The sequence below is a fragment of the Peromyscus eremicus genome, chromosome 1, assembly GCF_949786415.1.
Source record: "Peromyscus eremicus chromosome 1, PerEre_H2_v1, whole genome shotgun sequence".
Lineage (NCBI taxonomy): Eukaryota > Metazoa > Chordata > Mammalia > Rodentia > Cricetidae > Peromyscus > Peromyscus eremicus.
In genome coordinates, this window is record NC_081416.1 from 143,698,626 (window position 1) to 143,716,188 (window position 17,563).

The 17,563-nt window shown below is 37.4% G+C and overlaps 1 protein-coding gene across 1 annotated transcript in view; it reads right to left on the reverse strand.

The window, feature by feature from the left end:
* Positions 1 to 10,709, reverse strand: part of Luzp2 (leucine zipper protein 2) — a 177,300-nt gene extending 166,591 nt beyond the window's left edge. Inside the window, exons 1-3 of the mRNA XM_059253341.1 lie at positions 10,596 to 10,709; positions 5,890 to 5,960; positions 423 to 504 (exon numbers count right to left, since the gene is read on the reverse strand). Of these exons, the coding sequence (XP_059109324.1) occupies positions 423 to 504; positions 5,890 to 5,930 (123 nt within the window). The 5' untranslated portion in view covers positions 5,931 to 5,960; positions 10,596 to 10,709. The remainder of the gene's footprint in view (positions 1 to 422; positions 505 to 5,889; positions 5,961 to 10,595) is intronic.
* Positions 10,710 to 17,563: the final 6,854 nt, after the last annotated feature.

Sequence of the window (17,563 nt, forward strand, 5' to 3'; positions counted from 1 at the left end):
GTAATTCGGAGGACTGATGACCAGGCAGATAGCATGAGCCTGCCCTGAGTGGTTTCCATGCCATGGCTGTCTGGGACAGCTTAAGGATCTGCACAGGATAACAGGCTTTCAGTTCAGCCTCCACCCCTTCCAGGAACCACTAATGTGAGCCTGAGCCAGTTCCCTGCCTGGTCTGCCTCTTGGTTCATCACTTACAGAGAATAGTAGGAGCTAGAAGATCCCCAAGTTAAACACAACATCCACTTTTTTCTTATAGTAAATTGTGGCAAACTTTTATACTGATCAAAATGACTGAAGCTTCTGTTGGGGTGATTTTATTTTTACTTTCTATAGTATATTTTTCCATAGTGATATAAGAAAAGAAAGAAAGGACTTCTCATTACCAAAGCTAATACACAAAGAAGAAACACAAATACACTCACTGTGGCCTGATGTTTCTCTGCTTTCTCCGATGTCTCTTTAAGCTGATTCTGCAGGGCCTCCTGGAGAGACTTCATTTCTTCCCTAGATTAGTAGAAAAAAGTACAAAGAAGAGATATCACATGATTCCACTATTTTCCATGAACTTTACAAAAAGAAGTTTGTCTATCTATCTAAATTTAAGGAGCAGCTAACTATAATTATGAAAAGCTATAGCAATACAAAAGAATGCATACAAATACTCTGATAACAAAGGGCTTTTTTTCCATGCACATGCCTAAAGCAGGTTATATTTAAGGGAAATTGCCTTGTTATTATGTTTTACAAGAATCCCACGGTGTGGATCATTGTGAACAATGAAATGTGTTCAATCAACTCAATATACCAATTCGATTTGGGAAGCTAATTTCACCAACAGCATGTAGGGCATGAAGATGCTGGGTCAAAAGTCATTATAGACTTCTGAAAGAAATTATTGTAACCTTCTGATCATCACAATTTCTTAATTCTATAGTACTGTGGCTTAGATATACTTTATAAGGCCTGAGAATTTTTCATGAAAACACAAGGAAAAGAGATTTAGTTTTAACTATAACTTAATGGACACAGGAAAGAAAATATATGACTATAAAGGCATGGGCATTGTGTCCCAATATCATTAATATGCATGGACTATGTCTTGGTTTGACAGGAAAAGTGGAGAAAGACAAATATCACATTGTCTCTTGTATGCACAATGTAAGTCAAGAAAGGTTCTCAGTTTAAAGGTTAGGGGAGTGAACACATGACAATAATGCAGTGAATATGTGTGAAATATGGTATGTATGTATGTGTGTGTTTGCATGTGTGTGTGCCTGTTTGTGTGAATGTCATGATGAAAGCCATTAATTTGTGTGTTAAATTATTCCTCTTAAGGATTTAGAATTTGTGCATGTAGGGTTAATGATATTTACTTGCTTTGGCTTGATTTTGTCACCCAAACAATTACCTCAAAAATATTAGATTATAAAAGTTAGTGTGAGTGTGTGTGTGTGTGTATGAACACATGTGTGTAACAGAGTACATGTCTATGAGACACGACTATGCCTAGAAAAGTTGCCTAAAAGCATTAGCAACAAAGCAGAGTGCTGTACTGTTCCATGAGAATCAAAACTAGTTTAAATTCAGCAATCAATTGCTGAAAATCCAACTCTGGTAATTTGGGAAAGTGATAAAATTCCCTTCTTGTCAATTTCTTCATGTTTAACACAAAACTTAGAAATGGAAATTACTTATTCTATAATCATTTAAAAAAATAACCCCATAGAGGCCCCAAGTACACTCTTTGAACAAGGTGCCCCACAAGACAGAGTGTTGCTGCTCTTTCCTCTAGCAGGAACACTGTGTCTTCTAGATTTCTACTCTGAGTACTGTGATTACCCAAATTTAATTCTCAGGGGAGACACACACACACACGCACGCACACACGCACGCACGCACGCACGCATGCACGCACGCGCGCGCGCACACACACACAGAGAGAGAGAGAGAGAGAGAGAGAGAGAGAGAGAGAGAGAGAGAGAGAGAGAGAGGGAGAGAGAGAAGAGAAGAGAAGAGAAACTTGGAATCATTCTGGTCCTGGGCAAATTCATAATCCATGGTCTAAAGCTAAATATCGGCTTTCATGCAGGATTTTCATATATGGGCACTTAAACCAGGAATACTAGATTTTTTTTTTTTTACAAAGGGCTTTTGTGACATAATAATTAAATATTGGTGTCATATATAAATACTAAATGCAATATATTATAAAATAAAATATCATATGCAATGGACACACATATGTTATCAATCAAATAAAATCTGCTCTCTGTGTCTGACAGAAAACTGATGCACACAGGGGCAGCAGCAGGTGCCCACAGCATATGTGCTCACACCTGTAGAAAGGCATTATACTACTTCTATGGAGAGGGAGAAAAGAAGGAAGGAAAGGTGCCGGGGGGGGGGGGGGGGGGAAGGAAACAGCCTTCTGCAAGTACAGGTTGAAATATGAATTATACATTCAACAAAACAGTTAAGACAATTTTAGAGTAGCTACTACTTTTCATTGTAGATTTTATTTTTAGACTACCTATTGCTAGCTTTAAACAGTTAATCATATATCTAATAAAATTATATTATAAAAAATGAAGGAATAAAAAAACCACATTCTGATATCTGAAGGCAAACATGGAACAAGACAAAACAAGCAGTGATGTGTTAGTAAAAATTGGAGGAAGGGCCTGGAGGGAAGGCTCAGTGATTAAAAGCATTTGTCTTTTTGCAGAAGGACCCAGGTTCAGTTCCCAGCACCATAACTCAAGTTCCAGGGGACCAGTTGCCCTTTCCTGACTTCTATGAGAACTAGGCATGCATGTGGTACACATACATACACTCAGCAAAACACTTTGCAATAAAGTAAGATACATGAATGTGAATATAAATACAAATCCAACATTTTTAGATGGTGGAAGCAAAGAATTTTGTACCTATCTATGTCGAGCAGCACAGATCTAAGTGTGATGAACAGCTTGGCCTTACATCTACTATAACCACCTCTCAGCACGTTTTCTTCTGACTTCCTTTCTAATACGTATATATTTTTAACAGCCCACTGTTCTTCAGCTTTTGGGGCCTGCCTCCCAGACTCACAGTTTCTATGCTATGGGAGATGATTCCAGGCTTGCTTGCCTCAACACCACACCCCACTTCAGGAAGATTTGACTAGACAATTAGGCCTGGCTGCTTTAGAGCCTGTCTCTTTGGTGCTCAAGTGAATCTCTAGTTCTAACAGTGTTTAGCTCCAGTGACTGGGTGAGATTGCTCACACACTTGCCTATCTCAGTATAGGTTTTCATACTGTGCAAGCATTGGGCAGCTACTTTGTGTGTTTTTCATCTCTATTTTTCTCTCAGGAAGGCCTGAATTTCAGATAGCGATGAGCTGGTATATCAGCCAGTAACTTAGAGAGTAAAAGCTTACCACTCTCCCAAGCTTCCTTCCAGTTCCCAGAGAGCTAGTGCTCCGAGTCCATGTTGCCTCTAGTAACTCCACCCCCTACCCCCTAGAGAGAACAAAGTATACTTTCCCATGTACTCTTAAGATACTTCAGGACACTCCCAGGATCATTTCTCTGATTACAGTTCCTTAATCATGACAGTTGTTTAAGGTCTTTCTATCAACCCAAGGGTCTTCTGTGTGTATGTTATCCAGGTTGCTATATATTATGAACATGTTCCATTCAACAGTCAAAATAAGGCACTATGAGTCATCTATCATCTATCTATTAAGATGATTATTAGGTACTTATCAGCTATTTATAATCTATCATTCTCTATCTCTCTCACATACGTATCATCAATCTACTAATGTGATTATCAGATACTTATCAGCTATTTATAATCTATTTTTTCTCCATCTCTTTCACACACACATATATACACATATTTCTCTCATTAGAAGTGAAACTGCCCACTTATCTCTCCACATAGCAGTGTATGGATCTCTCATATCCTCTAGATTTACTTAAAAATCTGTCCCGAGATACACAGAATTACTCCATAAATTTGTTATTTGTTAAGGAGGGGAATCCTGGTTCACTCAATTTTGTTTTGAAAAAGTTACCTCTAGCCATGACTAAAATTTAGTGAGATTTTATGTTGATTTTAATGACACAAAAAAATGAGTTATTTATTTTCAACAAGTTTCCTAGTTTTGTATAAAACTCTGAAATTTCAGTGCCAACGCATCTGTTTTCTTTCATCTTTTTGTTGGAACACATGTTCAGTACCCTGAGAACTTGTGTGTGAAGCTGAGGTGTAGATGACCACTTAAATGTGTGTACAGACTTAATGCCGTTCTCCTGATTGGCCTAAGGGCTTTTCCTGTCATTATAAACAGACACAGATACCTGAGAACATGGAGCAAAAGCAAAGGCATGGGCTTTACTTCATCTCTGTCACACCTCAGGCACCACACCTGTACCTTCCTATGAGGAAGGCTGAACTTTCTGAAGCCATATGACTCTAACAAAAATGTGTCTTCATTCCATAGTCTTCCCTGTCCTCTTGAGACCATGGGTTCCCAACTGTCTACATCTCCTTTTCATCCTAAACAGAATTGGCACAACTATCATCCTGGAATTAACTACTCCACTGCCTGTAGAGCTACTCGCTATGAGACCGCAATGCTTGACACCGAAGCCCCATCCACTCTGGGACACCCCATAAAAGATTTTACCTCAGACCCAGTTCTCCCAGCTTCTTTAATCACTGACAACTGACTTGACTTACGTAGATATTATTCTGTGTTTTTTCCCCTATTTTGTCTTTTTTATTCATTTGTTTTGATTGAGATGAAATCATTTAAGAAATAATTTCTACAAATCTTAGTTTATTTTAGCTGATAATTACTCCTTTTGTTCATATACTTTTCTAGAAAAAATACATTGTTAAATTGTTACTGTGTTGCTCAATGGATATCCGAAACTTTTCCATTTTAACTGAAGTCTTATATTTTTTGACCCATTTCTACCAACCCCAACCCTTCAAACATCCCAGTAGAATGAGGAGACTATTAAACTCCCCACTTCTAAGGGGTCAATGTTTGTAGATTCCTTCAAATATCCTTTCTACTATCATTAAGATAATTAGCTTTGTTTTGCAGATGAGAAACTCAAAATACACAGAAGTGAAAAAAAAAAAAACCTGGCTTAAACATCAACCAGACAGCAGGTGGCTAAGGGGCTGCCATGCCTGGAGCCCACTGACGTTGCTAAAATAGATCATGCAAAAAGACAATAGACAAAGAGATAGTGAATTATTTTAACACTATTATCTAATAGCTAAAAATAAAGACTCATCACTGTAACCAATGAAGAGTAATGCATGACACTGATATTTAAACCACATTAGTGACCTAACCCAAAAACATGTCAGTGTCAATGACAGATTTCAGAGTCAATATGTAAGGTCAGCAGTGGAGACACAGGCCAGTGACAGGCCTGATAATCACCTCCTCATTCTGTTACTTGATATGTGTAATATTTTTTTCACAGCATTTTGCTTGTTGATCAAAGAGCCAGCGTGGAATGATGTGAACATTGAATTTGACCATAAAAAAATTCAAATCCCAAGAATATTGGTCTCAGCAATTCACTTAACTGCTTTGAGCACAGCAGCTTTATACCAAGTCATGGCCAGAAATGCAGACTCTCACAACTCATCCAGAGCTCCTGTATGAGGGACCCATTTACACAAAGTACTGGGTAAATCTCATATGCACCCAAGTGTACACAAGAAGATAGGTTCACACATTATAGTAGATGGATTTTGATAAACTCCCTGGCTGTATTTTAATAGCATTGAAAAAAAGGGAGTGTGGAGGAAGTCTTAAACTAAAAGGAAAAAAAAAAAAGAAAGAGTACAAAGGACTATTGAACTCCAGTCTTACCTTTGTTTCTGGCCTAACTCCAGAAGCTTCTGAACATCCATTTTGGAAGACTGCTCATCATTTTTCAAAGACTGAAAGAAGAATGAGGGAAAGGAGTCTTGTTTAGATAAAACACTGTCATTCACTTTATTGTCTATATTTAGTACCAGGTTTTAAGGCACTTGATTTATTGATGGTGCCAAGGACACAAACAGAGGTTCACAGTGCACAGCAGATCATGTTCAACTGTTACTACATAAATACACATGAACTGAGGCTCATGTGGGGGCCCAGAGAGGCTCCCTAGTAAGGCCTTACTCAAGTTCAGAGAATCTGAACTTGCTTTACCCAGCAGGGCTGCATAATAGGATGATTTGGCCAGGGGCATGGTTACCAGGTGTTTTGAAGGGTCTACACTTGGCTATATGTTGTGCTTTGATCTTGAAAGGGGGAGGCCTTTTGCCTCTCCCCTTGGTAGTGTATAAAAAGCCCATTAGAATAAATCTCGAGGTGGCTGGGTATTGACGCAGGGCCCTCCCAAAACTATCCTGTGTCTCTGTCTTTCTTGTCATCTCTACCTATATTTCTGTCTAATACTCCTCATTCCTCTTTCCTTTCCACAAGAACCCTTTGATGGTTGGAGCTGGACTCCCACAGGCTCACCATTCAGATGTTGGAGAAAAGAGAAATATCCTCATTTTCTTTTTAAAAATCTTAAGAATTTTTATTTTTGGTGTGTGTGTGTATGTGTGTGTGCGCACGCGCGCGCGCTTGAGGCATATGTGTTGTCAAACATGTCATTGTGCAGGTATGCAGGTCTGAGGTTAGCTTTGTGGAGTTAGTCCTATTTCAGGTTTGCATGTGTTCCAAACATGAAAATCTAGCCACTGGCCTTAGCTGGCAAGCACCTTCACCCACTGAGCCATATCATGTGCTTCTCTAGTTCCTTTAAAATTTATCCTCAGCCGCTATTTTGAATTAGCTCTTGTGTAGTTCCAGCAAATGGAAGGGGTCAGAGAAAGTTTGCCTGCACAGGTCAGGGAATGACCTGATTGAAGCTGAAAGCAGTCAAAGGCACATGCTTGTTCATTCGTTCTGTGTCTTATTTCTAAGTAACGTGTTAGGATACAAAAAGACAGAGGACCAGGTAATTTTATGCCTTGTCACTATACATAGGTATTAAGAAAATAATATATGCCACTCCAGTCATTATTACTTATACACTTGCAAATTCAGGATTCAGAGGCCATCAATTAGAACAGAAAAGCCCTCCAAGCTCTTCTTATACAAGGATCTGTCATATAAAACCTTTCCTAATTACTTCCTTATTTATACTCAGTAAACTGTTTAATGGAGTAACATGTCATAGTCGATATTAAAAGTTTAAATAGCAGTAACAGTGGCTACAGAGTAGCTGTGAGTGCAGAGAAAGGACAGCATTCTAGCAGTGAGTGTATTGTTCCTTAATGTTTAATTAACAGACACCGATCCTGAATTATGCAAAGACTTGTAAAGCACAGGGCTGCCTGAACGGTTTCAGCCTGGTGTTCAACAGAGAACTTTAACACAGTGTTAGCTTTACCAGAGATACCTAGGGGCTGACAGGGATAACTGAGAGTCCCTTTGGGAAGTATCCAGTAAGCAGTGCTCTAAGTGTTTAGGGAAGAGAGCTTCTCCTAACAGACTAAGAGGGCAGTTTGAGGAATTAAAATGGGCTTGGTTTCAAACATCCACATGGAGGCTAACAGCTATCTGTAACTCCAGCTTCAAGGAATCTAACACCCTCTCCTGGCCTCTACAAGTACTGCATGCACATAGTGCACAGACATACTTGCAGGCAAAACATTCATTCACATGAAATTAAAACAGATGAATGAATAAATTCTTTTAAGAAATAAGGAAGACACTAAAAAATCAAAAAGAGAATTTTTTTAAAAAATAAAATACTAAAATAAATAGATAAGAAAGACATGTTTGATGTATTGAGGAATTCTGTCCTCTGGACAGGACGTGCCAGTTATCTTGAAATCAGAGTGACTGTGATTACTTCCAACCTATTTACCCAAAATTGGGCCTAATCACACCACCTTATTAAAGGCAGGACAGGTTTTTCAATGCAGCTCAGCAGCTGGTAGAGTGCTTGCCTACCAGATGGAAATCTCCAGGTTCAGGACTCCGGTACTATATAAAGAAATGGGCATAGTAGGAGGCATGTGTAATCCCAACGCTGAGGAGGCATGAAGACCAGATGTGCATGTTCATAATCGACTACATAGTAAACTCAAGGTCAGCTTAAAGACTAGAGCCTATCTTGAAGCGAGCAAACAAAACATGGCAGCCCAGCAGAAGTTGCCTGAGGTGGGTGAGATGGGGTAGCTGCTTGTGGCCCATGCCTCCACTCACCCATACTCCCCTAACTAACTCCAAGTAAACTCTTCAGTCATCAAACTAAACTTAGGTAGGATAGTTTCTGTGGGGTGTTGCTAGTTCCCTGTCTGGGGTGAATAGTCATTTTGTTCATGTTTTGTCATGAAAGTCACATAACACATAGTTATACATGTATTTACTTCAAGTTTGAAATCAAATCTCACCTACCCACATCCTGTGAGCTCCTTACATCTTCACACATCATTTTATAATGAACAGAATACCATGCTAATTTTGTGGACGGTTTGCTAACAGGATTTATTAAGATTAAACCATAAAAAAAAAAACATTTTGTGTCGTATGTACCACAAAACAAAAAGTCATTTTCAAAGTTGTAACATTTCAGGGAAGATTTTTTTTTCCCCTTTGAAAAATAAAGCTCCATAAAAATTTTTCTTAAGCAACATTTCAGTGTATAAAGAGACACCTTGACTAAGGAAAAAGAATCCCAGGAACACAGTAATCACTATCTCTCTAGGACATTTCACCATATGCTGATAATATGCTCCTGAGCCAGGTGTCCCATCCCCCTGAGGACAGGCAGATGTCTTGAATATTCCTCCCAGGCCTGTTTACCTGTTAATTTTCTTCCCAGTAATCTCTGCCTTGGCTTTTCCAAATAAAACAAGATCAATTTGTAGCCCCGGGAATCCCCCACCTTGCTTTTCAGAATTTGATGCCCACGTGCACAGTAGTATTCCCCATCCACTTCCTAATCCTTCTAACCTGCCACCAGGTCCTGCAGGGTGGTGGCTACGTTAACTCTTTCAATGAGTAGCACAACTTGTGTAGCAAGAGCTTAAACAGTCAATTCAAATGCTGGTGCCACTCATTACTTACCGTGTGCTCTTTCTAAACTTTGTGTTTGCAGCTATCAAAGAAGATTAGTAACTACAACAAAGTTTTCCTGTGAAAATTAAGTAAGAGCTATGGAAAGACAACCCAACATATGAGTTGGACCAAAGTCCTTGCTCTAGTGATTGCCTACACCACCACCATCATCCCTCCTGTAGTGCCACCATGGTATCAGTGTAGCATGTAGACCTTGAGCACCAAGATAACACACAGCCTCAGTTCTGTGGTGTGTGGGAAGGCTCTGGAGCAAAACAGCTTAAACAGTTTAAACTCTAGGGTCTTTACTGACTTTCAAAACTACTTTCTTCAGCCAATATTGCTTATGCATAATAAGAAAAGTCACAATGCAAGTACCACTTCCTTTATTTATTTAAAAGAATTAAACCATGCAATGCCGTCAAAGAATTTTGTATGCGGTAAGCACTCAGTGAATATAACGTGTAAAGTCAGACATAAAAGTACCATCCTTTGTCTCATCCTGTTGTGTCTCATAAAGTACTTTACCTTACGGGTCCTTTGTGTATGTATTGTGGCTTCTTTTTTGTGTTTTTATGGGATTCCTGTGGGTGTGGACATGTGTGTGCCCCTGTCTATACGTGTTTGTTGTGCTTTTTCTTGGGCTCTTTTCCTTCTGTTGGTTTCTTTTGATCTTATTCCAATGGGTTTGTACTTTCACAGGAAAAAAAAAGTACTCTCAGATGGTCTAGAAAGATTTTTATCTGAAATAGACCTTGCTTTTGTTTTAAACATGATAGTTTCCTTTGTAAGACATTTATCCATTTCTATAAAGAAGTTGCTTAAAGGATCTTTAGAGCTATCCTAGGGAAAAATTTAAATTTCTCTTCTAAATATTGGTAAGTATTTTTGGATACCCTCTGTTAGGTTTCTCTGCTGATGCAGTAAACCAAATCAAGCCAAATTTGAAAGTCGAGGTTTAATGAGCAAAGCATTCCCTGGTAATCTCAGGGGAAGAAGAAATCACGCTGCTGCTTCCAAGGAGGGGGCCTTAAATACCCTGTAGGCGTGGTCTTTGAGTGGCTCCAGGGGAGGAGCCACTGCTTGGTGGGCTTTTTGAGAGGGGGCGGGGTTTGGAATGGGGGAAGTGAGGCTGGAGCAGTGCTTCCAATGGAACAAATATCATTCCTATAATATTCAACTCTCAGTTTAATTCCTTTCCATCATTTTGTAATATTAAGAACACAGAGGTCAAACTGATCTTGGAAGATGGGAGAAACTGATGGCTTTGCCAAGTACACAGTTTTCTCCTTTTGATGTTTGGAAACTGCAGTTCTCTAGACCATTTCAAAAGACATTTCCTTTCGAAGCTCAAATAATAATAAATATTAACTGGAGTGGTAAAGCCCAGAGATGTTGTTTAAAAATGCATATCCATCCAGTGGGTGACTAGACTCCTTTGCTGCTGACAGAATTAGTTTCCAGCTCACCTGAAGGTTGACTTTGATCCCATCCAGTTCTCTGGATGTCTTTGTCAGCTGCCGCAGGACTGTGCTGCGTTCCTTAAAGACTTCCTTCAGCTGCTTCTCTAGCTCTTCATAGTCCTGTCTAACACAGAAAAAAGGCATGAGAGCCCTCCACACACTTGGCCATAGGCCTAATCAGTAAGCCTCAGAGTTTCAGCAAACTCTAGACTGAAACTCTAACCAGCAGTTCTACATCAAAGACTTCACTTACAGAGAGAACTATCCAGACTGAGGGTCCCCAAGACAGAATTATTTCTATGCAGGCAATGTAGTCTACCCAGTATAGTTTAGAAAGTAGATTATTTCTATAATAGCACTCTATTTTTCTAGGCATTTCAATATCTGTTGCATGAGAGGGGGTTTGGAGAAATATCCCAGAGGCTTAGGTAGGTTTTCATACTGGGGAACACACTTGAGGGTAGAGCCAGATAGAAAGCAAGTGCCTTGATTTCATGCTTGGTTCACAGAGAAGAAAACTCAAGGGGAAATGAATGCCCTTTCAAATATGTCCAAGAACCACTATTAGTTTTAAAGACAGGCCAGAGAAAGGACAACCGTAATGAAAGGCAATCCATTCATACGGCAATTCAAGTGAACTTTGGACAGAAATGAAATTTACATTCAAGGAAAAGCTCAGTATTCGGTAAATATGGGTTTGCCTGTGTGTATCTGTGAGCTTGAGGGGTGAGACTGGGGCAAGAAAAAAATTATTTTCTGGTTTAAAAAAAAAGAAAACAAACCTATATATAGTAGGGGAAGTACGCAGTGACTAATCAGAACACATAAGAAAGCAAAAAAAATCCAAAGAGGTCTTCCTACAAAAAAGTCTTAAAATATAAAAGATTATTATAAAGGTAAATATGAATTAGCTAGACAAAGAGAGAAAGCACTTGTAAATTGCCAATGGCAATAAAGTTATTTTAAATGAATAAATGTCAGCTGTGAAGCCCTTGTTTAGGAGTGGGAGATCTCATTGCTGATAAGAAAATGCAGGAATAGGGGAAGAGACATGCCAGGTTTCTGAGTGATGTTTAGGACTTGGGGCCCTGTTTGGAGAATAATAGTTAACTGAAGATGTTGTAGTCAGGTAGAGACAAGGCTAGATAGGGAGTTTGAAATGTTTTTCCCTTTCTAAAGATTGAGAGTGAAGTTGTGGAGAAAGGGATGTGGGCAAAGAAGCCAAAATGTAGTGGTCCAGGCTAGAGTGCCTGATTACATTAGAAGTAAATAAAGGAAAACACTGGCTGATTTTCATACATCACAGGAAATGAAATCAATACGAAACCTGCTCTTGTAAATTATTTTGCTTTTGTGTGCTCCTCAGATAGAGACGGCAATAAGTGATGTTGCCATGTTTGAGATTTCAGCAACTTTTGTAATTAGCTCTTCACCAAGAAAGAGGTCAGAGAGCAGTGTGCAGAGAAAGGTGATGCATTTGGTTGTAAACTTGTAGAAAAGGGCACCAAACTTTCTAGATGTTAGTTTGCTTGTAAAATGTGAGATACTGGCTTCACCCACATGTTTGTGTTAAATTGTGGAGTGTATATAAAGCTTTGACCCCGATGTAAATAATGAGGTTTTCAAAATGAATAATATCTTTATTCCTGAGAAACTTAATGAATTTCATGGGTGTTCTGTAGAACTCTGGAAGAATAATTTACACTGTGGAGTTTATCAGTGGTTAATAAATTTATTTCATCTAGAGCAGGTTTTAGTGACAACTTTTGTTTTTGTTTTGTTGCTAAGTGTAGGTGTTTGCCAGCCTTCAGCTTCTTGCATAAAGGAAGTTGGAACAGTTCATGGCTAAGAAGCACACTATCCCACAGTGGCCCTGACATGGTCCAACAATGATTAATCAGTCATCATACAGTTATAGACTATCTCAGGAATTCATAACTCACATTGACAAAATCAATTAACAAATAATAATAATGGTTCATCTCTGTTTCACCCAAAAATACAGTGTCATTTCATGTCTTTGGTTTCTCTTGTACAATAAACATGTTCCTAGATTATCATATACATTATAAATCAAATTGATTGATAAAACACATTGACAATGTTTTGCATGAGTGATTGTATAACTCATTTTCTACTCACAAAAACTCATTTTGTACTCACAAGAACTCCAGGAGGTAATTGCTCCGGGTAACCCTATTTTCCAGTAGAAATAACTGAGTCAATAAGATAATAAATCACTTCCAAGGGCAAGATGCTGCTATGGAAGTGGTCTATCAGTCAGCTCCATGCTCCCTGTCTCAGTCACAACTCTAAAAATACTCTTGATATCAGAACAAGAATGCTGACCTGGCTATGCGTTTAGAACTAAACGTTCATTGTGCATTTCATAAAATTTATAGTCTATTGCTTCTTCTGTCTATATTATATGTATCAATATACAATATTGGTTTTGCTTGTCATTTAAAATTATTCATTAAATTAAATTATAAGTATTTTTTCTTTTTTCTATTTAAATATAATTTACAATCATTTTTAATTTCATTATTTATCATATTTAGTGTTCCCAACCTTTATGATAAAACACATTGTAGGACTTTAAACAATCTATTGTTTAGTAAACACAACAATAATCATGAACAGGATACAATTAATTAGAGAATTATACCCAGGAAGCTTAATCAATTAATCACCACCTTCAAGTTTCAAACATTGTAACTCTACAGAGTAGAAATGGGCAGAAGTGATCACAGTATGTTTCTTCATTTGCAGTAAGTGCTTATTTATCTTCTAATAAAGTTTTCTTTAAAAACACAATAAAACACCAAGGCTCACCCTTCACCCATAGTCTACGGTTGGCTGCGTGTCTCTTGGAGGTCCTACCTGCTGACAGGTGCTAATATGCATTCTGTTCTGTGTGCACTTCATTCTGACCACTGCATGTTTAGCATGCTCCCACTTTTTCTCTTACAGAGTAATGAAATGCAGGTATGTGGCCATACACATATGTCCTCGAATATTTCTGTGGTATATGATATTCTCATTGGTGAAGACACCGCAGTAGAATTATTAAGTTAATTTTAATATGTGCTAGTGAGCTTGGATTCTCTAAAATATATTAGTTTATCCAAACACTTGATATTTTCTACACTTCCGGATAGGGAGGGTACTGTCTTACCCATTGGAAAAAAAATATGTTCGAATGGCACAGGAATGGAATCTGTTAGTTACTTTACTGTTGCTGTGACAGTGACCTTGACCAGAAGCAATCTGGGGAGTAAAGAGTTTCTTTCTTCTTACAGCTTGTAGTTCATCATCCAGGGAAGTAAGTCAGTGCAGGAACTCAAGGCAGAAACCTGGCGGCAAGAACTGATACAGAAGCCATGGAAGAATGCTGATGACTGCCTTTCCTCCATGGCTTGCTCAGCCTGCTTCCCTATGACACCTGGACCACAGTTCCAGGGGTAGCAGGGCCTACTGTGAACTGGGGCCTCCCATGTCAATCACTAGTAGAGAAAAGGCCCCCAAAGGCTTGCCTGCAGGCCAGTCTTGTAGAGGCATTTCCTCAGTCCTTGTTCTCTCTTCTCTGTAACTCCAGCTTGTGTCAAGTTGACGAAAACTACTCAGCATAGATTTACAGCTACTTTCGAGGACACTTTTCAGCTGTTTTGTGAGATAATGGCTCTGTTTTCATAAATTTTTCCTTCCATTTCCCCGTATCAGTTCTACTGACTTTTAAGTAGGGTTAGGTCTCGCATTTGTTACGACTGTCACAGCAAAGTACTACAGTGATGATAAAAATAATGTATTTTGTCTCACAATTCCGGAGCCTCAAAATAAGAATTCAAGCTGGTACAGGGTTGGCTTCTTCGGAGACTGTGAGGGAGTATTTTCTGTATTGGATCTCTCTCCAATGCAAAGGGCTCTCTCCTCCCAATTTCTTGCACATCTTTTTTCTGTGACTGTGTTCAATTTTTTTCTTCTTATAAGACTCTAGTCCTATTTAAACCCCACCACAACAAGCATATTTTAACTTGATTGCTTTATAAGTATTCTGTCTGCAAATGAATTTACTTCTAATATATCAAAGGAACAATATCGATGTATAAGTATACAGAGAGAATCCAATCATAACAGTTTTCTAATCTATTTCTGAACTCATTATTCAATATAGCTTTCTGATAATTGTTCTATGTAGAAAATATCTATCATCTAACTATCATCTATCTATCTAGCTATCTATCACTATTTCTTATGTATCATCAAAGAACCAATCATCCATAATCTCTTTATTATTTATCAGTTGATTTTTTTATCTACCAACTATCTATTTATGAATCTACTATTTATCTATCAACATCATCAACCATCACCTTTCAACCAATTATCAATATGTCAAAAGCTAAAGAAAAAGAGACAGATATATTTTTGTGCTATATCCTGATTCATTTATAAAAAGGTCTATTTCTAAGAAAAAAATCACAATTTAATCATTAAAAAAAATCTGTTTTATCCTCATTCTTCCTAAATTTGTTCCCTCCAACTGTTCTTGTGCTTGTCTTATTAACATTTTTTTTTTGCTTTTGCTTCTTCTCAATGAATTTTAGAATCATAATGTTAGTTTTGTATGAACACCTGCTGGGAGTTTAATTGAAAGTACACTTACTCAGATATATTAAGGACATAGATAACATCTGTGCATCTAACCACCTAGCAATACACATAGTCTCACACATTATTCTAGCTCATGTTTACGCTTCAGCACTACAATGGAATTATTATATGCAATTACTACTCATTTTGTTGAATTTATTATTGTTGTGAATATTTTTCCATTTAATTGCCTATTGGATACTCATATTTCTGAAACTATGAATTATGCAAATTGATCTTTATTCCAGACACTGTATCATATATCCATAGCTGTCATGATTTTCAATTGATTTGCATGGGAAATCACGTTTCTTTGAGCCATGGGACTTTATCCACTCAAATAATTGGTTTTAAGTTGCATTTCACTATTCACTCCGTGACTCCTACCCCCACTTTGACATAGCTTCCAAAGTAAAGTTGAAAAGAAACAACGAGAGTAGCCCTTCTTCATTCTTTACAAAAGACGTATCATTATTGACTACAGAGACTTGTACTTCCAGAAGGAATCGTTTTCTCAGGCCACTTGTAAATATGGATGTTCCTATAGTACTGGATACACACAGAAAAATAAACACATAGACATAATCCAAAGAAAACAATTCATGAGCCATTAAAAGCTGCATATCTCAGAAATTTAAGAAATTGAAAATAAGGCAGAAGCATCAATTTACACTCACTCATCCATCACATTCACTGCTCCCCCCCACACACACAAAAGTCATGACCAGATTGTTGACATCCATTCTTTACAATAATTCGGCAATTTTTGCTTTAACAGTATATGGTAGAGAATACTTATTGGAACATGTCTTTTTTAATAGATAGATAAATGTAAATTCCACTATTTGTGTGCTTATGAATAGTGCTTTTTACTGGTATGAATAATGGATATTTCACATAACTTGTCTTGTTAATATGTGAAAATAATCATACCAGAAAATACCTAAATGCTTATAAATAGAATAGGTGTACTACCGAACATTTGTGTGGTCAGGCATTTGTTTAGTAACTGTGGCCAACAAATTGCCCAGGTCAGTTATAGTGTAGGATGGGTAGAGAATTTTTGTCACTTCATATTTTTATCTCTACTGGTATTTTCAAGATTATTTTAAAATTCAGTAAGTTCAGTGGCTTTGAACATCATTTTAGCTGTAGTGTGCATGACAATGTGATTCATAAGTTGAACATGTTGCAGAAATGGCATTTATGTATTTTCCATCCAGGATGCTTCTGCAACCTTCAGATGTTTTCAATACTTTTTTTCATTACAGATTTGTAGTCGATGCTTACATACTTCTTGTATGATCACCAATTAAAATTCTTAGTTGGTAAGTAGGTTATGTATTAATAAATACTTACAGTCTTTCATACTTTTTCTCAGTTACATTTTATTGTGATAAAGTCATGGTTCTTTACCACTGATATTACGGCTCTTTACCACTTAGACGCATCTGAGAAATATGTGAAAATATGCTAGTGTGGTTAGCAAGCTTAATTTTTAAACACCCATTTTAAAATTATATGAAGATGTTTATATATGATTTATTAAAACACTTATCTGTAAGATATTTTAAATTTACTAGGTAAGAAATAATGTTTTAAATAATGATAATTTCTCTTTATTACCTTAATTTATTGCTAAACTCAATGATCTATTTATTCTTCAGTGTCTAACAGAATATATTATATAACCATCTTGTTATTTCCAGATTGCAGTGGAGAGCTTCCTTATTTTTCATAGATGTTTGTGGTAAGCCTTCTTTTCCTTTGTTTTATTCTTTTATGGGGGTTATATTATCTAAAATGTAAAAAAAAATATGTTCCTAGATTCTGTATCATTTTGTTTTAGCTGTTAATGGTATTTGGATATATTACAGTTTGTTGAGTTTTCTATTCTGTAGTTGCTATTCCTTCACAATTCTTTCATTCTTTGTCTTTGCCATGTTGTTTGTAAGAGCAGACTATAAGCCCCACCCTAAACAGTGGTTATACCCTGTTCTCATGGAAGTGTGGTGCCCAGAGCCACCAGAATGTAATTTTTCGGTCACTTTGTTTCTGTTATTTCTCACAGGCTGATGGACATATACAAAAATTCTCTTAGAGCTTCTAAAACTCTCCATTCACAACTTCTCCACCTGAGAAACTTACCTCTTCACTTGATAAACTTAATGTAAACTTCTTTGAGAAGCATGCAAAGTACATGTATGAATCATGGAACTATTGATAATGTATCATAAAAAGCTATTGTACAACAATTATTTTACATATATAATATTATTAAAGAAGCAAACCTGCATGCTAATATGGTAGACACAGAGCTT